General features: G+C 32.4%; 1 protein-coding gene across 10 annotated transcripts in view; it reads left to right on the top strand.

Annotated features, from left to right (window-relative positions):
- The window catches only part of LOC126834012 (rho GTPase-activating protein 21), a 71,553-nt gene that overhangs the window by 19,834 nt on the left and 24,537 nt on the right, over positions 1–27,182 (top strand). For 8 of the 10 annotated variants that reach the window (XM_050565664.1, XM_050565662.1, XM_050565661.1 and 5 more), the window contains exons 1-2: positions 5,493–5,578; positions 25,692–25,811. In XM_050565664.1, coding sequence (XP_050421621.1) covers positions 5,510–5,578; positions 25,692–25,811 — 189 coding nt within the window. In that variant the 5' untranslated portion in view covers positions 5,493–5,509. Of the gene's footprint in view, positions 1–5,492; positions 5,579–10,524; positions 10,637–25,691; positions 25,812–27,182 lie in introns of those variants that run through there. The other 2 variants (XM_050565666.1, XM_050565659.1) reach the window with 2 other exon arrangements.

Below are 27,182 nucleotides of genomic sequence, written 5' to 3'. Positions count from 1 at the left end.
GATAAAATTTTTCTAAATATTGAAAAATGTACTTAAATATGTACCTTAAATTTTAGGGGAAAAAAAATTCGCAAAATATTCATACTTTCAGAGAAAATAAGTGTCTTACGTTAGTTGGATCGCCCTGTATAAAACACCAAGACGAATGCGTCGATCATTAGAAAGGAGACGAGATTATACAGTTCATTCTGTATAAATCCATTATAAATGAAATATTAAATACAGAAAAATATAGGTACATTAAAATCATCCTATCTAACAATTAAAAAAGTTCAACTTTCATGCCCTTTGGATGATTCATAATCTACAACCGCATTTTATGAATCATTGGATAGAGATCTTAGCTAAGCGAATAGTTACTTGATAAGATAATTTTTCCAATTTCCAGTTTTGACGCAGAACATAATATTGCCCAAAATAATTTTGAATTAACCGGACAACTGGTTGATATGAGCCATTCAATTGATACATTTTGATTATATAGTATACATAAATAATAAAATAAACATTTTACCGTTTTTACGATTAGAAACTATATTATGTAAGTACTGTTTCGCACATATTAGTGAAAAAAGAAGAGCACAACTTTTTTCTAAAATAAAAATTAATGTATTTTGTATGGTTTTAATAAGACCAAGAGAAACTGTTACTTTTGCATAATTTCTATTACAAACGCCTATTAAAATTAAGAAATACATTTTTTACTATTTATCCGAATCAAATCATAATTTTACAGATACGATTATTTTAAAAAATGAATTTTTTTTTGTCAGAAGTTGTTCAAATTACAACAAAATATTTATTATTATCACTAGACGAATACTACTTACTTTTACACACGACACTTGTATAATAATAATAAAAAAATTGTCGAGACTCGAGCATCGTTGTATATTTTATATAATCTAACGGAGTTGGTGGACTTTCGATTTTTTTAAACTTAATTTTACCGAGCTCGTATCACGACAGTGACTAGTGTAAGGAAAGTATTCCTCCTGAATTATGTACTGGTTTTACGTTTGCATAAAATATATTAGTTGGCGTACTGTACGATTATCTACTCATGTTTTTTTTGTTGCCGGACATGAAAACGAAGTGTTTTTAATATATAATATTTAAATTAAGACGTATATCACAGTTGGGATCTTTACGCGTATCTCCGTTTAATTAAATCGTAGCTGTAAGATCATTTTCTTGGTACTTGCGTTGCTGATTTTGCGTATAAAAATTAGCAATCTGGAAATCATGTCTTTGGCCTTTTAGGTCTCAGTTGCATTATTCTACGCGTGCCGATATAAATGATTTACCTTGTTTGGGTTCAGAGTTTTTATCTTGTGTCCGATCTTGTTAACGTAACGGTTGCATACATACAGTAGTTAACTGCATAGTTAGATAAAATATACATTCAAATGTGATTTTATACATTGGACCAAGTTAATTTGGAATTTATATAGTATACTGTTATGATCATAAGCCAAACATTTTATCGCTAAATATGGTGTTTTGTTTAATAATTAATTGTTTATATTTATTTATACATTTTATTTATATTAGAATAGTTACAAGCTTTTGCATTTCATTTTCATAATACTTGCATTTGAAATTTTGAAATTAGTGCCGTTATACATTGACCGAATCTCACACAAAAACAATAAATTAACCCTTCAAAACTAAATGTTGCATATTTACACGTTATATTCTTACCATTTAAATTATTGTAATATGTTGTAAATTCAAAATATTTTACGATATACCTAAGGGTGAATTCTATTGAATAGTCAGTAGGAGTTATATGTAACAATTAGATATACCATGCAATTTGTCGTAAATCGTTTTTTAAGGGTTGACTTTAAACCGTTTATTATTTTCAGTGGCGTATCCAACTAAGGGAGAGAAGAGTGATTAACGACCCCTCCCGAAATAAAATTATTACCAAACGGATGGTAATATAGGCAGTTAGCCATTTCATAATTAAATATATATTTCAAATATTTCATTTCGTCGAGATATTTAGTGTCTATAATAATATATCGTTTTTTTTAACATTATTTGTCACATATGTGGTAGAACCGGTGTTATATATTTTATATCGAAGGAAAGTTGTACGGATTCTCTTTTCTACGGTCTGTCACACTAAAATTGTTAACGGAGGATCCGCATGTTTGTTTAGTGACGCTTTCAGTAATAATTGTTTTACATGCTTATCGATTGTGTATTTTTTAGTATTTTTTAAAGGTGTTTACAATATTTTATGCGATAACTCGTTTTTATACACTTATTATTGATGCGAAATCTGAGGGGATTTGAAATGAAAGAATTTCACACGTCAGCTAATACGCACAAACCATTATTATTCAAACACTAAACACCGTTCAACATACACATCATTGGGGGGGTTTGAGTTTAGATTCACTATATTGGTACACAGCTCGGCTATTAAACAGTCGACGGGATAAAAGATTGAATGCAGTGGTGGTCATATTTTACTAATACCTTATAGTGTATACGAGTACATATTATAGTAGCCCGGCCGGTGTAGTAACCCTAGTATTTTGACGTTGAAGTTTCAAAGTGCCTAGTGGAGTAAAAAAACGTCTCGCCGCACGCCTTGATAGAGTTTTCCCCCTGTCGGTTTATAACAGAGTAACGTATATTTTTCTCTCCCTTGTGCCCTCAGGAGGTTTATTTTTTAGGGAGCGTACCTTCCTTAGTATGTGTATTATATACGGGCGTCACATTTAGATATGTGTTATTTGGGAGCACGTTTTATTGTGTAGTCGAACGGGGTTAACCGTTGCCAGCATTAATTATTTACCGTGCTAAACGGACATATCGGTAGGTTTCCATTGATGTTATTTCTAAATGTCAAGTAATCTAAGTATAATGTATTAGAAATAATAGTCGATCTTATAAAAAATAAACCGCGACCTTCGTACCATCTCAGCATTGATTATAAAATAAATTTCGGTAATCCCTCGTGTTGAAAGGCTGGTTCGTCCGGTAATCCGTCATTTCCGAGTATTATATATTTTTTTTGTAATGCAATTGTGTGTTCTTAAGCGTGTGTGTGTGTGTTGTTTACCAGGTTTACCGTCGCTGCTGTTAAGAAGCCATACGGCGTAGTCGAGTTATTTTGTGCGTGTGTATCTTGTCAGGTGCTAGGCAGACGATGACGTAATAACTTAGCCGCCTTCGTCTTACAATGCAAAACGGATAAAAAAATATCATAATAATATGCAACGTCGTCGTGTGGCGAGTGCGAAATTTTACGAGTTTCCTCTTCCTTCCCTAACCCGGTGGACGGTACACCCGGTATAAAAAAGGTAAGAGAAGAAGGAAGACCTATACGTTTTTGTGTATCCGACGACAATTGTATTATATTATTATAGGTATAATAAATACTTCCTATATTATGTTTGTGTGTTTTACTCTATCAGGTTATCCCTAAAATCGCTATACGCTAATATAACGGTTAGTCAATATTCCCGTCTTCATAAAAACAGCTATAAACAACGTTAAAACAATAATAACCACCAACAATTTATTACTATTTTTTTCTTTTCGTTATTTATGTTTTAACGTAGAACTAGTTAACCTTGTACGACTAAAGATATAAAGTATATGGCGAGTACAAAATATTTAATAATGGTGTACACGTTTTTTGTGTTTTATCATTGACCTAAAGACCGACGAATTACACAGCTACTACGCCAAACTTTGTACGTGCAGCAGACAATTCGATTTTTTAAGAGGAAATGTTGGGAGTACTTTTTTTTCCCATTTAAATTTCTTAATGTTATAACGCAATAGTTTGATAATGATTTGTATAATTGAAATGTTCTGACGTTTTTTTTAAAATGTTGACATCGTCGCCTTGTTCTAGTGTTTATTCTAGTGTTTAGAATAAAATATGATTTCAATATTATATCGATGCGATATTTTGGACCCCTGTTCGGTACAGAAATCGAATGCTGCCGTCTACCTGCTAATTTTTAAGATCCTTGCCTGCTAGACTGGGTGTACTCATCTGTGACTTTCACCGAGCGGGATGACCCATATTCCGATGATTATAATGATTTTTGCATTTGATCGTCGTTCGTACTATAAGTATAAGAATAAAAAATATCACGTTTGTTTAACTTCTTAGAACTATAACTAGGCATATGAGATACATGTCGTTTTAGGGACGTCGAAAAAAAATCGTATGTCGTTATGTTATTAGATAGGTGATTTTTTATTTTGGTACGCCGTAGAGATGATACCGGAATGCCCATATTACAGGTGACATTTATGTCTATGTATTAATAACAATAAAATAATAAAACGGCCGCCTACGCGCAGTCAAATTAAAAAAACATATCAGTTGAATTTCCTATAGGTTAGTACTTTAAAGGTTATTATTTTTTCTTATAACGTGGGTTATTGGTCATGCGTCAAGATAAGATAGCTACGAACTGAAGAACTAAGTATAATATACGTTCGCATCAGAAAAGTATTGGGTTTAATATGCAAGTAATAAGAAATGGCGCAAAATGAAATCATTTTGCAGAGGGCCAAGTATATATTTCAATACAGTTAACAAAATTTTAAAATATTCGTATTTATTGTATCAATTTTTAATGTTCCTGTAATTTTTTTTGTTCCTTTCCTTAAATTACTGAATTCTTGTTAGATATAAAATGCTTTTGTCCCACATAGTAGTATTCCAAGTATTGAAAAGTTTGTATAGCTAAAGACAGTTAAAAGAGAGAATCGTTTAAAAATAATATATCCCCCGCTAATGAAATAATAAAACTTAAATTTAAATATTTTTGGCATTTTTTCGGTGAATTTCATGTTTATAACATTTCTAGTTATTTTTCTAATTTCCTCCAGAATAACAACTTAAAAAATTAATAAAAATGGCTAAATTTATTTTGTACACAGAACAATAAGTTCTTATAACTTGTACGGTATATACTGAAAATATCACAATTCAGTGTTTTGACATTTTTGTATGCTGTTAAAAAATATCAAGACTTGCTAGAAAAAAATGAAGACCAGATTTGGTGGTACTTACAAATATTTTTTACGGGGGATGGGAAGGGAGGGGCTTGAAGACATATTCGGGTGGTAAAAAAAAAAAAGAGTTATAAAAAACCATAAGTCATGACGTTTTTACGATGGACAATCTGATCGACCCCAACGCGATCGGAGACACATTTCGAGGAACCATTTTGCATTTTAAATACGCGCATGGGGTGTTGTTCGTGCTCTCACATTTGTAATAATATTATATAGCCACAGCACAGACTTATGAACACCATTGTGCGTACCATCGCGTCTGGAATAGTGTCTACTCGGGTTCCCCCTTTTCTGTGCACGTACATTCGCGGTGTTTTCTCACTCTCTGTGTTTAAACGGTCCTTTCCCCCGAACGGCTGCGAAGTCACTGGTATACCTGGCCGCGTGTGCTTGGATCGCAAGTGGTTCAGTCTCTCCCCAGACGGTTTCCTCGACCGTCGTCCTTATGCGAATATTTTCCCACCACCACCACCACCGCCGTTCGTACCGGCTATGGCACAAGGATCGTCCTACCGTGAGTATATTCCTTGTGAATTTTTGTATTTGTTTGCTTTTACAATTTTACGCCATGACGTCGAATTTCAAAAAAAAAAAACGTGGTTACGATATTTTCGAGTTACCCGTTTTTCATCTTGAGTCTACTCGGGAGTGTCATGTCCGGTACTGTTTGACGGAATACGAACGGTCTTTTATAGCGTTTAAACACGAGGTTTACGTACGTTTAATGGTTACTGAGATATATATATATATATATGTATAAATATTAAATACAGATACCTATATTATATGGACGTGTGTGTATGCATTATCATCAATTAGTACCAATTCCACTGACGTCGGGTTACGCGCCATTGCCGAACGGGTTAAATATTATTCTTTTCGATTAACCGTAATTGACCACACCCGGATGACCACGGCCGTCGCATAAGGAGTCACGACTTGATGTAAGTGGAAGGAAGGGGGGGAGTCACCAATGCCAATAATATTACGACTATTGTGTTTACTTATTTTTTTATTATATCAATCTACCGTACGCATAAACGAGCGCGTAGAGAAATCCTTGGGTGCTTGTTCGATAACAATATTAGTATTATTATAATATATAATACACAACAATAGGTCAAATCAATTTTTAGCCAAGGAAAAAAAGATTTTTTTTTATCTCCTACTTCCGACTAGTAACTACGTTGTTAACATTTTTTTTGTCTTTATTTTGTTCCTAGGCTATATGGTTAAGGTTTTTTTTTATTTGCGTATAACTTATTTCATCTTACGTGGGAGACTTCAACTAGATTATTGATATCATATTTATGCATTTTTATAAATTCCATATTTGTTTTCAATATTGTAAACAAATTGACCGTGTTGACTAAACGTTGTTTAGTTGCCTATTTGACATTTGAATCAATGATATTCTTTTATTTATTTTAACTTGAATTTATTTTCGGTATAATTATTAACAAGGAAGGCTTCCATTGATTTTGTTAGGAGGTATACACATATTTTTATTATAGTGCTTTAAATTTTTATTTAATGATTATGCGTTTATTGGATTTCTTGACAGGCTATCATACACACGTAAAGTAGTGGTTATTTAACAAAACAGTTTATAATGTATAATTATAAAATGTAATCATCATAATGAAAGGTTTTGAGGGAAAACTGTAATTATGTTTTACTTAGAATAACAGTGTTTATTTTTTTAGAAATACGAAAACAATACTGGCGCAGTTTGAGATTTCCGAGTTGTGATTGAAGTCGATGTAAACTGATTTTGATGCACGATAAGCAGTGTAAAATAAAAGTTTGATGCCGTGCACGAGATAGATTATTATTATTTTTCTATTTAGGGAGAGGGGGTGATCGAATGTTATTATTATTGTGGTTTAGTGTCGTTATGGGTGTAATAATAATATTATAATGATGATCGGTAGTTTCGTGACTGTGCGCAATTGTTTTTGTTCATTTTATTGATAAATGTACACGATAAAGATTTTGACCATTATTAGGCATTATTATTTATGTCCTGCCGGCATGATATTATACCAAATAAAATGTATATTTGTTTACGAGCTGAATTATTCACAGAACATATTAAAATGGTTTAATATTGATTAAGTTTGAATAATAATAATTTATGAATAATAAATATTATATATTATAATCGCTATCGACATATAAATTGATTAGGGCCAAATAGTGGCCTTAATCATTTTTGATAGTAAAAATCTAAAATTAAATATTTATAGGTCATTATATAATATAAAGGTATTTTTTATTAATGTATTTACAGGAGACGAGGGTTTTGCGTATTCCCACAATAAAAATCCCAAAGATTATAAATGTATAATAATATACATATTGGGATAAACAGTCCTGTATAATATCAATATGCAATAGTGTTGTAATAATTATGAATCTCAATTATTCATCTTAATCTCGGAAATGGCGTCGTACGATTTTAATTTGATACCAAATAATCAAAATATAGAAATTAAGTATATTTTTTATTTTTATAAACCTTGAAATTTTATTAAGTACTAAATTATTTTAATGCTTATATTTTATTTTGTTTATACAGCTAGGTATTATTGCTAGTTCATATTTTTGTATCGTTGAAAAATGTTTGTTTTTTGTTTAGATGAATGCGGTGAATGTGGTAGTAATTTTTATAATAATACCCAATTGAATATTGATATAAATTACGATAAATTAATTATTTCGATTATCAGTTGATAATGCGCGTATTCATTTATGGAATTTGTAAGCAGTGTAACAACTGTATCGGCGTTACTTACAATTATTATTACTTACATTTATTTCATTAAAATTTATCATTTTTGTCCTCTGCTAAAAAAGGACAATGATGCAAATTGAACCCGGCTTTATACGATCATAGGCGTCCGTCGATTATACCGAAAAATATGTTATGTTATTGTTGTTTATAGGTAGTAAAATATTGTGCAATATCATGTTTGTTGTATAGTATTACGCAGGATGGGAACTGTAACGATTGTGGGTATGCTCGTATTGTAGGAATGTTCTCACGAGAAAAAAATTATTAGTAGCTGTAATTAATAACATGATAATTATTTCAGGTTTATAGAAGTGTTTATTGCCGAGTGCAATTCACACATATGTAAATCGAACCTACATTTCGTTTATCAAACACCTTTGGCTTTTAAAACCGTTCTTGGCACTTTGATAATCTCAGCATATTGTTATTGTTCAGTTATACGTTTCCGAGCCATGAACTATTATTATTTTGCACCTATCGTTTTATTTTGTACTTTCTATTTCTTCCAGAATGTACTTAACATACCAACAAAGCTCTAGATGAACACTGACAAACATGTAAATAATTATTTATCTTAGTTGTTAATGAGTTAATACTGATGGTATGTGACAATTAAATACCGTTGAATATACTATGTCTTAAAAAATGATACTCTTCAAGTATTTCGCTAAAAAATGTTCGTGTTAATTTTGATAGTATTTGATTATACAGTGGTTTGCCACAATTCTTACCATTTATTGGAGTATAATTAAAAATATGTAGACTTGAACGTAGCTAATGAATTGCTTTGCACATAACATTAATATTTAATAGTGCAAGGTAATAATTATATGCTGAATCTCTCTTCCGAAAACCTCTATGACATTAAGCAAATAGTAGACGATACTTATAACACGATTAGTAGGTATCGTTATCGGGTTATACAATTAAAGCATTGATTGTAAGTTAGTGTTATTTTATTTCTCATCATAAATTCACTAATTAATAAAAACATTTTCGTTTGAAACTTTCTATGTATTATACAATTATATGTCTATTCAAAAGAATAACAGTACTTGCTGGTTATTTCTATTAAAATAGTTTTTATTACCTAGTTTAGTCTTCCGGGTCATTAAACTAATTTAAGATTAAGCATAATTGTATGCCAAGGAGACACGGTAGATATGTGGAATTTATTTTGTCGGGGCAGAGGTCAAAGGAGCCGATTTAAAACTATAAAAATAGAACAAATCCGTAGGTTGGATTTGTTGGAATTTCTCTTTAGCTTGTAAAATTGATAACAAATGGACCATATTAACTGTTTGTTCAATGACGGCGCCAGACGTTTTTCACTGATGGGGCACAACCGGACAAGGCTTTTTCCAATGAGGCATTAAAATGGAACTTAAACTATATATATTTATAAAAGTATATTAAACAAATTCTCATTTTTGATAGCTCAAATTATTCATTTTATTAATTACCTACAGGTGAGGTTTTACTGGGGCAAAGCCAAAATTCTAGAGTGGCATTCTTGTCCTAATTTTAATAATTTCCCTTGCTCATTAGCTGTTAAACTTCCATCGTTCAATGGATATTTGTATTGGGAGTGCTCTGACTCAGTTGGGGCTTTTTTGATGTCTATATTATGACTTTGGTTATGTTGTAATTTTTTGTTTAACCTAATCTGGCAGAAGCGTTAATTTGAGTTTGGTTTGGAAGGGTTGGTAGGCTACTTAGTCACTTTCATCACTTTTTAAATTTAGTACAATGATAAAATAAATATTACGCTTACGAACATAATTTTGTCTTGTAAATTGTTTTGGAATTTGAAAAAGTTAAATGATATTTACTACTTATTATGTATAGTTTAAAAGTAGCAACTTATCTTATGAGGAATGTGTAACTTCTCCAAAAATTTCATATCAATATACAGTGTACCTAATGATAATTTTCGTTAATATTATTTATATAGCTTGCAAGGAATGGGTAACTTTTTATACATCATATTGTACAGTACAAAAATGTAATGGTTACAAATTAATAAATAATAATATTTGCATGAGTTGTAAGTCCAAAACTCTATGGTTGTGTCACAATTACTTGAGGAAATCAGAATTGTAAGTCATGGTTTTTCCGATAAATTCATTGCTTCCAGACTTCGGTTAGGTCTAATGCGACTCTAGCATGGAGTCAACCAAGGACGGCGACACGCACACGGGGGACGGTCCCTCGACTGTGCCAGTTTTTATGTTAGTATGTTATGATTATTATTATACGGTAAAGAGAAGAAATATATGTACCATATTATGCTATAGCTTTGCGGACTTGATATTTTATAATAATAAATCGTCGTCCGGCGTTAATGAGTGTGTCGTCGGCAGGTATGTAGGCGGATTGTGTACGGTGCACAATATAATAATAATAATAATATAATGTATAATATAGCAATAATATTATACATTCTGTGTTATAGTTGTGTGTAGTGCAGTCGGGGCGCGTGTGGCTTACAGTGTCGGCGGTGGTGGCAAAGACAGTGCGGTTTCGGCGCTGTGCTCGTGTATGTCCATCAGTCAGCGAGAGCTATCGTCGCCGGAGAAACGCGTTCGCCGTGACTCATCTCCGCGATAGTCATTATTTTTATTTTTAAATAAAACGCCATCGAAATTATCCTTAGTATAGTCGTCTTGTCGATCCGACCGCAATTTTGTGTATTTTGGTTTTGATAATAATCATTATTGTCCAGTGGTGGCTTTGATACATTGCTACGAAGTCAGCGTCCGTCAATTATCCCAGGTAAATGTGCACGAATATCCTAAATAGTTATTGACTGCCCTCGATCTCAATGGGAAAAAGACCCAGTAAAAAAAAAAAAACAACCCAATTGTTTTTGCCAATAAAAAAACGTAGTTGACAAAAAAAAATAACGCAGCGAGTACGTTTTGTTTAGTCCAGCAATCGACTGATATTTATCCTGGGATACGGGTTTTATAGGGTTGATTCAATCCTAAAATAACTTGATCGAGTCCAAGTATAGAGTTGTGTAAATTTAATGATACTTAGCACACACTTTCTTCGCTTCACCTCCATGCGCATAATTTTACATTTTTGGGGATTCGGGATGCCTCAAAACGGAATTAAAAAAAAAAGTGGAGAACGTCCACTTTGAAACTGTGAGAGATTCGCGAATGATGCTTAAAATGATAAGATAATACTTTCGTACCCCGTAAAAAAGACCTTGTCAATAGGTTTATTTTTTACCGACAGAATAAATGTTACTTCTTGTTTACCATTTTTTCGTTGATTGAATTTTATATTTTTATCGTTTATTGTTTTTCTTGTTGTCAATGTGATAATGATGAGGTTTCGCTATAATCGACTGTGTATAGTCTGCAAAATCGTCTTGTCGATCCAGTTTACTCGTATATATTAATATTTCATTGTCCGACGGGGGCTTAATGCATTTAGCTTGTAACAATAATATAGAGTCGTGTAGATCGTATAAATTCAACAGCGGCAATCTTGTACATCGATTTCGATGTCTGAAAGAACTAACATATATCCAGTGCATTTTCGGTATCCAAAATTATATATATTATATATGTACAGACACTTAAGCGTTTACTTGGCGGTCCCTTGGATAAAAGTACATTATAAAACATCGAACATGTCGCCACACAACCACTTTAGGCTTTTAATCGAAACATACGTCTGCGTTTCTTACCGATTGTAGCTTTTCGGTATAACACTAAACGCAAAATTAGAAGGTATGATAAATCGGGTCATTGTTTATAGATTTAGAAAACTCAAATGAAATTAAAGGAGAACTTCTTATTATTATTGAAATAATTTTATTTATCCATGTGATAAAAAGTGGCGTTTGCATAAGTTGTGTCGGCCCAATCATTGTACTGTCGCGTTATTATTGTATGAATGATCACCGGCTACCGGTTCGCGGGATACTCTATTACAAATAAATAACGCTTTTAATCTTGTTTAAAACATACCGGGAGAGTGGCGGACGGTAAAAGTAACATCTTAATTAAAAATGATATATTTGCGCTTATAACATTATTATAACGTTATGATCATGTTCATGTTGATTTCCGATACATCTTGGTAGGTCCTGGCTCGAGTTCTGTTTTGCCTTCAAATTATAATAATACATTATTATTGTTACTACAACTACATCATAACTGGGTCGAAGACGCAATGTATATTGTCCGGAAACTTCTTTCTGAAAAAAAAATCACGAAAATGTGACTAACCTACTTAGTTTGTATTATTATGCCAGTCACTTGTTTATTTTTCCACGCCAGCTATTGTTTTCCAATACCTTGACTGATTTTCCTTCGGCGTTCATTGAATTCTGGTTAGAAAAAGGTTTTTTTTTTAAATATAGCAACTCATTTGTAACCCAATTCCTTTTTTAGATATTTTTTAAAAGCTACTTTAAAATACATAATTTCACGTTAACACGACTGACATAATAATAATTCGTAGTGTACGCCAATGACCTCGCAGTCGAGGCTTTTGAATAATAAAAAAATAATAATAATAATTCGTAGATATTGGACGGAATATCAATTAGAATATTTTAGGTTTTAACGTTTCGTGGACGGCTCGTTAATTCGATATTAGTGTTTTGATAGATTAATTAGTATGACTTGCATGGTTCAAAATATATGTGTCATTAAACACGGTTTGGTTTTCAGTATATGTCATGTTTTATATTATTATTACAGTGGGCGACATTTTTAATGTATTCAATATATAGGACTGTTTTGATGAATTTACACCATAATTATTATAATAAAAAAAATCCATGTTGTGTAGTCAATAAAACGGACAGTGACTGCTCACAATGCTCTGACTCAGAGCCTCTGAGCATATGATTTTAAATATATTGACCATTTGGCTCTCCCCTCTTCATTAGCTCTAATATTTTATAATATATATACAATTATTTCTACCATTCATGCTATATACATTTCATCAGTTTGCGCGTCGATAAATGAATTGGAAAATTATAATAATAGTAATTACTACTATATTGTATTAAAACAAACAAGTACTTTTATATTTTTAGATTATCATGATCGCGCGAAAACCGATTCAGTTGTAAGTGCGTCGAATGTATCATGTATGTAATGCCATTGTTATTGAAAGTGCTAGACTTGCTGTTAGGATTCGACAATAGATCCTAATGCGTTTAATCATTTATATTATGTTGTCGTTCAAATAAATCACATACTACATTGATCGTGAATAAAGATAATAGTAACTACGGGTACGTGAAAGTATTGAATTAATAGCATTTTTGAATGCGTCGAGCACTCCAATAAATGTAAAAAAACAATAGTGTCTATTCATCAATTTGTTATGAAATTTTAATACTTATTCAATAGAAATTTTACAGGTTGGTATACAACTAAATATATTATTGTATTCATGGTAAACAACTACTGTGCATTAAGCGCGTGGACCCCGGTTGTGCTGCCGAGTTAATAAATATCACTCTCATGTTGGTCGTTGTGTCGTATCATAATATACGTTTCGACTTCAGACGGTGGCGTTTTATTATTTTTTTTTTTTTCATGTGAATAAACTGTACAATTTTTTTTAAGTTCATGGCCATCGACTTGTGTGGGGTGTCGAAGACAAGAAGATAGATTTTCTGTAACAAATATACGTGTTGAAATATGATAGCCATAATAAATTATACATACGTATATATATATATATATAGATTTTTAAAATCTATCTCCTAATATATACATATATATATATATGTATATATATTATCTACTCACCCGAAAGCAATAAATATCGTTTGTCAACCAGATTAGTTTTTACTACTTTGTATGTACGCGTTATATTATGTAAATATAAATTATTTAATTAATTCTCAACAATTTTCAACGTACAAAACATAACAGATGTATTTACTATGTAGCAAGTTTAAATATAACTGCTTGGATTAAAAATGTCTTTTCGTGGTATATCGTTATGAAATCTGATTAAATACATAATATGACCCCCGCTGATGAATTTCACGGGATTACAGGTAACTTAGTGTATCATAAAATAACCAAAATAAATTTTTAAAAAAAGTGTCAAGAACCGATTAATTTTTAGGCAAGGCGTGGCATTAGGAACGACACGATTTATTTTCGACTATATAAATTGATAATTCCTTTCACGTTATGATTTTATCGTGCGCAATGTCCCGGGACATGGGTATTTTTTCTTTTTTTTTCTTTTGGTCTAGTGAAACTATTGTGTAACCTAAACCATTGCGAATGTGCAATTATAAGGATATCCGTATACCATTAAAAAAACATTCTAATCGCATATAAATCAAAACTAATAGTGCTAATAAATCGCAATAACTTGTTCCAAGGAAAATACTACTAGTTGTATAAAACTAGTAATTCAGTATTTACTGATACTGTTGAGATACCACAAGCGACTGCTAAAATTAAATTTAGTTGGTGAAAATTATTCTTAACTTTATAGCTTTTAAGAATAATATTACAAAGCAATCGTTTTGTTTGTATATTATTTACTTTATTATAATGTACTGAAGTAAATAATTCAATTAGCATTATTTAAACTATAGATAAATTTCTAATCTTATTTGATTTGCTCGCTATACCTGTTTTTATCAATACTTGTAGAATCATAAAAAAAACAAAATATACTCAAAAATTAATAATACCTATTGTTATTATTAGGTATAATATATTATTACGTGGGTATTTAAACCAATAATAACCAATTTGTTTTAATCAAAGTCCACTCGTCAGATTTCTTGTTGTTTACAATGTTGATTAGAAATCAAGAGATAAGTAAGAAAAACGAATTCCTACAGTTTCATTATTTAATACAACTTTGTCAACCAAAATAAAAATGTAGAACGTACTCTTATAGAAAAAAAAAAACTTAAGCTCATTTGCAAGAGTTACAAAAATTGTGATTGGCTCTTTTAGACTTATAATACAGCTTATGTATTATGTAGCTAGTAATATTAAAGTTAAGTGTATTTATGGTACAAAAAAACTTATATGGGTGTACTGGCACAGAATGCCAATATTCGAATTTGTAGCTTATAAATCGTCTTTTTAGCCACATAATAGTCTTATTGACTCATTTTAGATACTATTTGTCAAAAAAAAAAATATATAAATATAAATTGAAAATATTAGTTAAAAAGTAATTTTGATGTCAAAACTTAGTAAAAAAATGTATAAATGAATTAAAAGTTTCCATCCTAGATTTTGAAAGTCTTATATCTAATTAACACCCTCTAATCAATCGTTGATGTCCCTTATAATTAATTTATTATTCTAATTATTTTTACACACCGGTATATTGTATGTAAGTATTTAAAAATTTGGCATTTGCATTAACTGCTATGTCATACTAAGCCTAAGCCATAGTATTTGTAGTTTTTGGATCCGCTCTGTACAGCTCGCGCCAGAATTACTGCAATAATTATTTATCATCTTGGTCGGACAACACCGATGAAGTGATACGCGTTAATTTTATATTTAAACAGTTATTTATACATAAGGGAAAAAACCGGCATGTACGGCACAACGTTATAACATATTTATAAACGCATAAAATATGAAACGACGCCTGTGCACCGAAAAAAAAACGGTCAGTGTATCTGGACACTTTAAATTGTATAAAATTATTATTTTATTACATGTACTAGAAATCATTATTGTCGTTGACAACGCCGTGGTGTTCTGTAGGAGTTTCTTTTTATATTTTTTTTTCTTCGAAAAAAAACCTTGAAATGGGCGCCCGGGCTCCTTAGTCTCGGTAGACGTTGGCTGCTCAGCGTTTTTGGAACTCTGGCGTTTTCGCATGTCCGAGCACTTGTGTGTTTTTTTATCTCTTTTTGGCAACAATCGTCGGTTGTGTCTTTGGTCGCCGGAAAAATATATGTATATTATTTTAATTGTTGTCTTCAGCTCGTCGTCGCGTTGTTTTCCAGGTATAGTCTGGTCTTGTCTTGCGATTGTTGTAATACGATAGTTGTGACGGAGGAGAGAAAATAATATAAGAATAATAATGTTAACGTCAGCAGTCGATTGATAAATTATTGTCGTACTACAAATTATTAATAATAAAGTATATTTTATTATGTTACCAAGTAAAAAGAAAATTAAATTTCAACGTGTAGTGTCGTGTATTTGGGTTTGGTTGTATATAAACGTGTTCGTGTATCATCATTAGGACGAGGTCGTTTAGCAAATACCACGACACGGTTTTTATAAACGACTAAACGTGTATAGCTTGCTTTTGCGCATATAAATCACCGGCAAGAGACGACCGATGGATGGATGGATACTATTTTTTTTTTTCTGTATTTCGGCCACCACTACTACTAATTCTACACCACTTATTATAAACGAGTCATTAAACAACACACCGGACACTGTAAAAATGTCTTATGTTTGCGTGGGTGGGCGGACGGCGAGGTGGAGATGGAATTACAAATTGGAAAATAATTGATCTTTTACTTTAACTATGTGCTCGGACGTACGTTTATGTTATGTGGGCCTACGCGGTCCCTATTATATTGTTGTTATTATTATTATTATTACTATATTTTTAACAGACGCAACAATGTTCTGGTGAATTTATGAGATCCGTCGCGTCGTACAAAACGAACGTCGACGGTTTGTTTGTTTCAGTGTGTGTATATTTTGCTGTAGATTTCCTACGGTACTATTGTTTATCCACGTTAATTTTTCGTTGTACAATTATATTCTAGATATATTAAAAGTAGTGTTATTTAAACGAAATAATATTCACCATAACCTGTGGCGTTTCTCGTACCGAGTTTATTAACGTTATTTTATTAAAATAACTAGGATTAATATTGTTGGTATTATTATTATTATTATTTTTTGATTACTGTGCGTTTTAACGCATCCGTCATTTTTACATATTGTGTACTCGTTGTTTTAAAAAAGAAACGTTCATAAATTAAAATAACTTTATCGCAATAAAGTCAATGTTTACCAGTAGTGGGGTTGTTATGCTATAATTTATATCAAACGCAGCTGTTATTGTTTTTGACCTATTAGAAGATTTACAAGCTGATTTTTTCCTAACTTGGGACGGGAAGTATGGTCTACGGTCTACGGGTTATACATAATTGATAATATATATATATATATATGTATAAGTTATTTAATGTATATCTAAAGAGAGCGTTAGCGACTTCAATCGTCACCCGCGACTAAAAATAAAGTATAGTTAATTGTTTTTCGTGTGTTAATCCGGTGAATCGTTACTGAAATATTTATACTTTTCGACTCTCTCAAAAAAGCCATTGTGGTTTATCACAATTACCTAAAATACAAATTTTCGGCCGGATATCAAACTTATATTACCTACAAGACAGGTTAAACTCCACTTTTTGTCTGTGACAAAAAAAATTGACATAGTGGTGTGTGTCACGTTTTGCGGCTTTTGCCAATAAAGCTTGGTAGTTTTTTTTATTTTCCAGAATGCTCGTTTCTGCGTCAAGGAACTTATTTTAGATTTTAAGTGAAAACACGAAATGCAATTATTTTTGTATTTTAATTATAGTAGACGTCTATAATATACTAACGTATTTTGGTCAAACTGTCATGTTGGTTGAAGACTACTCGGTAGTTGTTCTAAGCTAAGAAACATTGGCATACTGCATTAAGTTTTTTGTGACCAAAAATAACGGCTAAGTTTATCCCGAACGAACCACTTTGTTTCAGCTATAGGAAAAACGCTTTTAAGTTTGAACTATTTGCGATTGACACACGTGTTCGTTGTTTTAGACTGTTGAGCACCGTCACTGTGCTTCACTGATTGTATTATTTGTGATACGATATAATTTATAATATAAATAATAATAAAGTATATAAAGTATAGCGTGCGTGAAGGGATTTGCCTTGAACGTGTCACACACATGAGGGGCGTCGGTTTAACTTGCTGTAATATTTATAAAGGAACGTGCGCGTGTGAAAAATACGATCAAAATCTATTCGTGCGTAGGAAAAGCTTCCTGTTGTTTTGTTATCTGCTCGGCACAGTTTTTTTTTTGACACAATAACGAATCTGTATCGATCATTGGTCGTTGTACGAGATCTATACATAATATCGTATTAATAATAATAAGATGCCATAGCTGTCCCTTCAGGGTCTTCTCTTATACATTATGTACGAGTCATAGATTAGTGAAATCACATAGAAACATAATCTAGTACCGTTACAAAGGGATATAATGAGATGTGTCTACATTCATAAAGATTATAATTAATTGATCACGTTTGGCGCCGACGGTAATCCAACGTGTTATGGTCGTTAGTCGTTACACGCGTCCATTAATCGCAACTATAAAGTTTAAACCGTTCATAATTTTTGATCCTATTTCGTTAAAAATAAAAACATATGTGCTTACGTCTTCGATGACGTGCATAGTAAAACAATACGGGTTGAGAGTGCGTCATAGTGAATGTGTCATTTAGTCTTGATCGAGCGCAGGAAACAGCTTAGTTAGTAGCATTAAGACTTGTTGATTGAATTCAGATAACTTGTTGTTAGGTATGGCGGTACTAACATAAATAGTGACTTAAAAATATGTTTTCCCTATAAATGCTTTTTCCTATTCTCCTTTTTACCTATTGGAATTTTAGGCAGAGTTGGCAATAATACAAGTTTTTTTAACCTAGTTAACTTTTTTTCGAGTGTGAATAAACCAAACAAAAATCCTCTATAAAATCTATAGTTTTGGGTAAATTCCAAATATTTCCTGGGCTTAAGAAAAAACAACCGGCTTGGTTTTTTGGGTTTAGGTTTTTTGCCAACTGTGACTAGGTATTCTTGTCAGCTACATAAGTCATGGTTAAAAAGGTTGATTTTTGTATGCTCTTTTATAACGAATTAAATATTAATTACAATATTTATTGTATGGGTATGCTAATAGGTTAAACAAATATAACATAGGTAAGATGGGGCAGGCGTCTATACTAGGTAAAATACTTGAAATCTTTATTTGGCGATGTCGTTTAGCCCAATTACCGTGTGAATACTGTGTGACTAAAAAAACTGTACCTAACGCTTTTTTAATGGATTTTAAATTTATATACAAGCGTTGTCTTCAATGGGGCCATCCGCTACATTTAATAACATTATTATTGTTTGTATTTAAATAAACTGGCCAGCTTGTGAACAAATTAGATTATTATTTTTTTAGTTTTGTGTAGTTTCTTGTCGCTGATAGGTGTTATTTGAATCTGTCAATATGTATTCTTCCTTACTCGATTTATTATTACTTTTTGTTAGGTATTCGATGGATAACCGTATGTAGTCGTATGTGGAGCATAGTATACGTTGCTAAAAGAGCTAAACGCCTCATCTAATTCTGGTTTTTCTAGTTTCTTTATTTTATGTTTTACGTTTTTTTTTTGTAAGTCTTTAATGTCTGGAGGAAACATGACAATTTCCTGATGATTATCTCTTTCTTATTGGCAGATTTAACGCAAAGTAGCTTTGCCAAGTGCTGTATTTTGCTTTTTTTTTTTTTACATTCTGAAAACACTTAATGACAATCGGACGTTCTACTGTCAAGCGTTCGGTTGTTTTACCTTTTTTTGAGGATAAAAAAAATTCTCAACAGTTAATTATAATAATAATATCATTATTAGAGCGTAAAAAACGACACGGTGCCGGAACACTACAGTGGGCTTAAAAATGGGTGGAGGGGGGTGTGAATAGCGGTGAGTAGAGACAATGCGACGGCGATGTTGGCAATTTAGCATCGAAGTGGCACGTCCGGCGTGCAAGTTGTGTGTGACAACGATTTTTCTACATTAAAATCACGACGTCTCTAGCGGGGCATTAGCCGCAGCGTGCAATACCAAAACGCATATTATTATTATCATAACGGGTGTTTTTATTATTATTTTTTGTTCTCTTCTTCGTGATTATCAAAACCAGCGGCTACTTAACGCCTCCTCGGAGTCGAAACTCTTCCACCCCACCGCGCGCCACTCACTTCCTCCGTCGTCGGTTCGACACCTCTGCGGTCGTCGGGTTTTAGTTCACCACGACGGTATTGTACCTAAATGGGAATAAAAATGACGTCGACCGTATATTTTTATAGTGTTATTATTATTACTCCCGATAACGGTGTTTTGTCAAACGGATTATTTTTTTTCTATTTTTTATTCTTCACTTCCTACTTGTCGAATGCTGTCGTCCTCGTTCATCTCGTTTAATTCTTTTATCTCACAAAAGACCTAGTGAACACCACCGCCCCACAATATCCTATTTATATCGCTGCATAATAATTTGTCAGATTTACCGGGCTATAATGTAGGTTAGGATGGGTTGTGAATCAGCGGTCGTGTTATGTACGCTGCTTTTGACTGTGTACACTGGTTTGGAAGTAAATTGATTTCAAATCAGGCCGCTCGACTTTGTTACCGCCGATCTGTAAGTCTAATGTCGGAATTACTGTGGCATTTCAGCATATACTACGAGTAGAAACTTTATAACCACGGCCCATCGCACGAATTCGATTCGCAAGTATAATCATTTTTATTGTTCTTACTTATTATCATCGGCGCGTTAATCGAATTTTTGCATGCTTACCTATACTAGTGTGTAAGTTTACCGGTCGATTTTTAATGGGGTTTTTTCAATTTGGTCTCTGTAAGTATGATTTATGTAAAATATTATGCCTGGGATAGCCTCGTTCGTTGTGTGTGTGTGTGTGCGTGTGTACACCCGAAGATCATATTATTATTATGTACTGTCCTCTATTGTACACGCTAATGTCTGACCTCCGGGCTGCCACGCGCTCGCTTATTATGATTAAACCTCCTTTTTGTTTCTGTAAACATGTGTTTGATTTAAATTTGTTGTTATTATTTTTTTTCTCCAAACCGTGTCAATTTTTCAGAAGCCTCGGGCACCCGATGATGCCTCCCCCTTTTCTATGCCCAAAATACTTACACCGACCCGTGTTGTGCCCGCCGGTCTCGAGCACATAATCATAACACTAATGACATAACTTACCGCCTGCCTATGTAGAAATCGATTATAAACAAAACCGTTGGCGCGCATTATACAATGTGTAATAGAGTGTTGTGTTGAATGTTGTGAATAGAGAAATTTTGTTAATTAAATTTCGCCCGCCGCGTTTATATTGTTGTCGGTCGCAAAAACAATATAACGGTACGGAGTCGTCGTTGGGTGTATAATAGGTAGATCATAGTTTTTTTTTTTTTAATTCTATTTTTTAACTCATGTAATTTCACGATTCTCCGGTCATTCGTGTGTTGCGTTTGAGCGTGAAGTGAGTTTTAAACGTTTTTTTTTGCTTCTCTTTTTTTCCGTTCTGTCTATGAAATCAACGTCTGCCGTTGCCGTCCAATTTATTACACACAGCTCGACGACGGGTGCCAAAAAAAACCTAAAAAACTAAAATAAATAAATAAGTATCCACGAGCCCTTTCAGCCGTACACGATTTATGTATGTATTCCAAAACGTCTGTTACTCGTCTGTCTCCTTCACGCGTTACAACAATTATTATAATATAGTCTCGGGCTTTCTTTCGCCTATATCAAAAACTATGTAACACACAAATAACACCGCATAGTGTATAACATTATACTTGTTAGCCAGGATGACAAGTAATTCATTTTATTCGACTAAATCTTACGTGCTATAGAGTCGAGTGTCGTAGTGTATTGTTGTCAATAGTGGTTAAGTACATATAAAGTTCATCACGGGGAGAAGCCGCCATCAAATTATTGTTAACAGGCAGGGGCAAGTTGGAACCAAAACCATTAATATACAATCCTACAAGGAAAAAAACAGTATAACAAACCGATAGTTACATAGGTTCAAATAATCTTAGATAATTTACATTATACACGTGTCACAGTCGGTCGTGGTTTTATTTTTTACATATACCGACATTTGACGATTCTTTTTTCCAAAATAAATTATCATATCTTTTAGAGCTTAGCGTTTGTTGTACGCCACGATACTTGTGTGTTTATCGAGCGTTTAAGTCACCACAACGCTACATTGGCACTCATCGCATCGCATAGGTATATACCATTGTCTACCGAATATAGCCAAAATAACATTATTAAAAATTAATTAATTTCATTTTTTTTTTGTCACCTAATTGTTAAATAATTATCACATTTTCTAACGATAATATTCGATATCAATGTCGATTCCATTCATTAACATAATTTACGGTTAGAGTGGACCAAAACCGCCGGGCATGTGTGAGAAGATGCGCTTTATATATTGTATTATTATTTATAAAAACATCTATTCAAGGATTATTTTGCCGAGTAGGTAGATTTTTCTCCTATAACTTTATCATTAATTGAATTCACCGTCTTCCGGTTATCGCTGAATTAAAAACTTCTATTTCGACTTGCTTGTGCTATATATGTGTACACCAAAACCGACGTGTGTTCCTCTTCTCGCTGACGTGTGTATTATTATTATTATTTTACTTTAGTAAGTACTATATAGCTTCAAGGTGCAAGTATATTGAAGACGTGATGGGTGTGTAGATCGTGATTCAGAAATGCACAACACCGTCTTTGTGTTCACTTTCGTCTGACTCATCAGTCTTGCCGGCCGCTGGCCCGTTAAGTATAAATATTATAATATAGACACTCTCGTGGAGATCTGTTTCGATACGCGTCTAACCTATGTATGGTTCACATAAGTAAATTAATATTAATTATGTAGCGGTCGTCGAATTGTATTTTTTTTCAACTTTATTTGTGTCTTATTACTTTTGAGTTTTCTCCAAGTCCCGCACGTTAGCTTCGTATGGGAGCAGCCCAGAAAGTACTGTTTGTTTGTGCAAACTATGGGATGTATGTATTTTTTTTTTAATAAAATGCATTTCCTCCTTTTTTGGTTTTGTTTACCGGATGCCGTCGGTCGATTTGTGTATCGCGTGCGTACGGCGCACACGCACCTCGCCGAGTTCATTGGTCCAGTAAAATACAGTAATGTAGACCGTGTACAAAGACTTGTGCGTTTATATAGGTTCGACATGCGTGTGTTATATTTATATTATATGCAATAGCTATTGCATTTGAACAGCGGCTTGCATTGCGTAACTGTGCAATTATTATTATTGGTTTTTTTTTACAAGCGTCGCGGCCGGACAAATAATATATTTTGAAAATAAAAAATATATATATATTAGAAAACACGGTTGCGGCACACGCTGTTTTCGTTGACCGATGTATAGATTTCGTACTTAAAAATAAATAAAATATAATAATAAAACTAATTCGGAATTTGGCTGTGGGCCTCCAGACCGGAGTTAGTGCTACAGGGTGGTTGTATATAGGTAGGACGTGTGCAAATCGCAAGTGTCTATACCGTGTCGCCACCGGGATAATAATAAAAACGAAAAAAAAAACACTGGCGGCGACTAAAAAAATAGACCTTACTCTTTAGCGTGGCGCTCGCCCATGCCAATCCGGCACCTGGCAACAATACCATGCGACAAAACAGCTTGTAGATATACTCGGTTTTTGATCTCTCTATTATAATAATATATATATATGTTCGTACAAGAATGTAAGTGTGTATTATTATTTGTTATTATTGCCTATGCCGGTACACCGTGTAATGACAATAACGACCAACAATAAACGTTGCACGACTTATATTATTATATTTTGTTGTCCTTGGTCCTGTGCCGGCGTATCGATTTTTCCGTTTCGAAAACGTAACCGGATCACACACTGGACACAGACGATAATTTGTTTATTTTTTTTTTTTTTTGATTGTCTAAAATACCTCTGCAATATGACCACACGAGTATAGTTACTACCTAAAGTCTCTTATGGTTGTGGTTGACGCCGGTTCAAGTCGACTTGTGATAAATCCACAAGCTAGTGGGCTTACTATGTATAACGGAGGGGGGGAGGGGGTAAGCATAGTGCGGTGACCCACAGATGTTCCCAATTTGACTTAAAACCAAAACAATTAGACGATCGCCATAACATCATTTTTAATAAAATAATATAAGTAAAATTTACAGTAATATATTTTATTGTTTGATCAATTTTGAACTTACGAAAAATATGTCATTGGCAAATACCGTATGATCAAAAACGGTAATTTGAAAAAAATGTCACTAGTCCCGTTTTAAATCTCATCATTAATTTGATTGGCAATAAACCGCAAGGCCGACGCCGAAGCTTGTAAAAAAGTCGTTTCCAAAGATTTTTTTGAAATTGTATTTTTTCCATTATCTCGTTTCACTAAAAATGTACACTGTAATGATTTAAAAAAAAAATCCTATATAACGTCACAACATATCGTTATTGTCTGATAGAAACAATAAACAATAATAATAAATAAATTTAATTCCGTTTAATGAAAGGGAAACTATACCGCGTATAGTAGCGTAATTGCTCCCTACAGAGAGAGCCTATACGGATGATCCTGGTTTTTTTCATAATTTATTGTACTAGCTGCTGTTACATGAGAATACCGACCGTTTGTTTATGTGGTGTTTTAACCGAGTTAACATGTTTTTTTATCTAGTCGACACGCTGGGTCATGAGAGCAACCGCGGTAACTATCAAAAGACTACCATTAATAAACAATCACACGTGTACGAAAAAGAAGTAGTGTATTTTTGTTTATTAGGTCGCACTGAACTGAAAGTTAACACTACGCGCATATTGGTCCGTCCGATTCATTTTTCAGGTTTTGTAGAAATTCGCAGTTTAAAAAAAAAAGATGTCATTTAATACAATTTTAAGTTTACAGTTCACTATGCATTTTTTGTTCATATCGCCTCTATTTCGTTCAAATGTGGATGTCTTAATGTCCGTAGCCTAATGCGATATACTTTGTCTATCATTATATAAAATTTCACAATAATGTTCACTAACGATTTGTGCTAAAATGAAAAAGCTCGTAAATTTTGCGTTATTTCGTCTATGTTCTTATCTAACGTCCTTTAGCTAAAAGCTATCTCACGAAGTGACCCCGTTAGAACGTCTTGACACCAAATTGTATATATATATATATTTTATAATATATACCTAGATGACATTTCAAGGACCTGTTGCGATAGACTACTCTAGTTTTATTATTATAATAAACATTATGTACCTATAACGATGGATGAAGTCCTGAATTTTATGATTTAATATATTTGTTGTTAGTATAAGTAGTGCTATAAATAGGAGTAAGAAATGTGGACGATTTTTTCACAGATAATGCACAAGAATGTACCGCAAAAAAATTCATAAGGGAATTCATATTTTTCAGTTTTTGCATCGTCCTTTTTTGAATTGTGCATAAAAAATATTTGTTTTTATTTTTATTATTTTGTATATTTATTTATATTTGCTAAAAATAAACCTTTAATTGTTTATTATGTAATAGGTTCCATTTTAATTTATGGAACTTTAAATTATTCAGAAGAAGACATCTATACAAATATTATACATTATATTATTGATAAATGTTCATGACCAAATAATTAAGTTTATTTTAACCAAAGAAACTATAATGGTATATTATTTGTTTTAAGTATGAAATAATATATGGATGAAAACAAAAGTTGCATATAAATTCATCTATTTCAAAAATTTTGGTAATAAAGTGCATATTAAGTGCACATTTTAAGGGTTTTTTTTTTTGCATAAAGCCATATTTACTGTAGAGATTTTTAGTGCTTGTAAATCCGGACTTTTGAGCCTATGAGAAATATTATATCGAACGAACTGTGTTACCTGTCTTATTAAGGTGTTTTTTGTTTGTTTACAACAGGGCCAAAACCGAGAATCAAGAGCAAGCAGTGGTCCCAGGTCGCTGTTCATACGCAGGTCAGAAAATGGGTTTGGCTTTACGTTGCGGCACTTCATCGTCTATCCGCCCGAATCGTATCTGGTGAGTACTTACAAATTTAATTTACTACCTTCGCTGTTAGGTATACTACAGTGTAGTATATAACATTAACACCTTATCGCCCAACTGATTGTTATATTGTCGTAAACATGGATTATCACTACCGCAGTAACGCTATTCAGGACACACCATCTCCTCCCTCAGCTACATAGTTTATGACCGGTTATAGTATTAGCAAGATATACTATGTGTCCAATAAAGTAATTGTTGTTCGAGAACAAAATAATCTGGATGATGATTGCTGTATTTCTCCGTCGTCCATCTATTATATATGATAATTAAATTGGTAATTACCATCGAAATGCTTCTTGAGCTTGATTTTCGCCAACTACCATAAAATGAAATATAATCATTTTTCTTTCGTTTTTTGCCTGTCCACAAATCATAATTATTTGTCAATTTTACTTTATTATTCTTTCCTAAAAAAATTAAAACTAGTATGTAAAATAATGAGAAAATACAATATTAAATTAAATACAATATTTATAAAATTGATACCTGGATAGAAAAAACGTTTTTAAATTAATACTGAGATATACTTAATATTGATAACATTTAATAAATATCAAATAATTTGAGATTTTATTTTTTAGTTTTGGATTTTTAAGATATATACATAAAAATTGTAAAAAAAAAATGAGCTGGTATTTACTATTTACCAGACAAGTTCTTTATGCAAATTATGTTTTGTGTGGTTTCACCCTAACTGGCCGTTCAATTAATCTGCAATCTAATAGTGTTTAACATTTTTAAACTTATAAAAATCAATTATTATTTTAATATTCATAAAAAATACCTAATCGTAGAGTTAGGTACTTGATTAAAATATACCTAAATTAATTTTCAATACAACTTATTTAGGTAATTACTACGAAACAAATTGTGTTTAAAATGGATCATAATACCATAGGAATTTAAATATTTAATTTGATTTTTACTCAAAGAGCCGAAATAATATTTTGTCGTAAAACATAATTTATATAATTTCGTTGTCTGTTCAAATGTCACGTTGTTTTTTTTCTTTTTCGTATCATTGTCCTACTGACACTGAACGTGCGCGCTAGACAAGCAGTACTAAGCTCGGGGGTAATGCACTAATAATAATTTTAACAAACGTTATCGCGTTCGAGAACTAGCCTGATATTTTACGGTTCAAAATTGAAAACTGTGTTATTTTTTAAATACAACCCTTATCATCTCATTGACTTTTTTGTCTAGTAGTCAAAAGTCAATTCTCAGTTTAGGTGGAAAATAAAATGTACCTATGAAAAGTAATTGATGGAATATCGTACTTTTGCAATATACAAAATTATCCGGAAAAAAAAAATTTTAAATATTGTATATATATATAAT

Source organism: Adelges cooleyi, unplaced genomic scaffold (assembly GCF_023614345.1).
Source record: "Adelges cooleyi isolate 19-005CV unplaced genomic scaffold, UGA_ACOO_1.1 ACOO_flye_CR_arks_rails_tigmint_CR_PRNA_2, whole genome shotgun sequence".
NCBI lineage: Eukaryota > Metazoa > Arthropoda > Insecta > Hemiptera > Adelgidae > Adelges > Adelges cooleyi.
The sequence above is the reverse complement of the archived record's forward strand: the minus strand, read 5'-3'. Positions and strand labels throughout refer to the sequence as shown.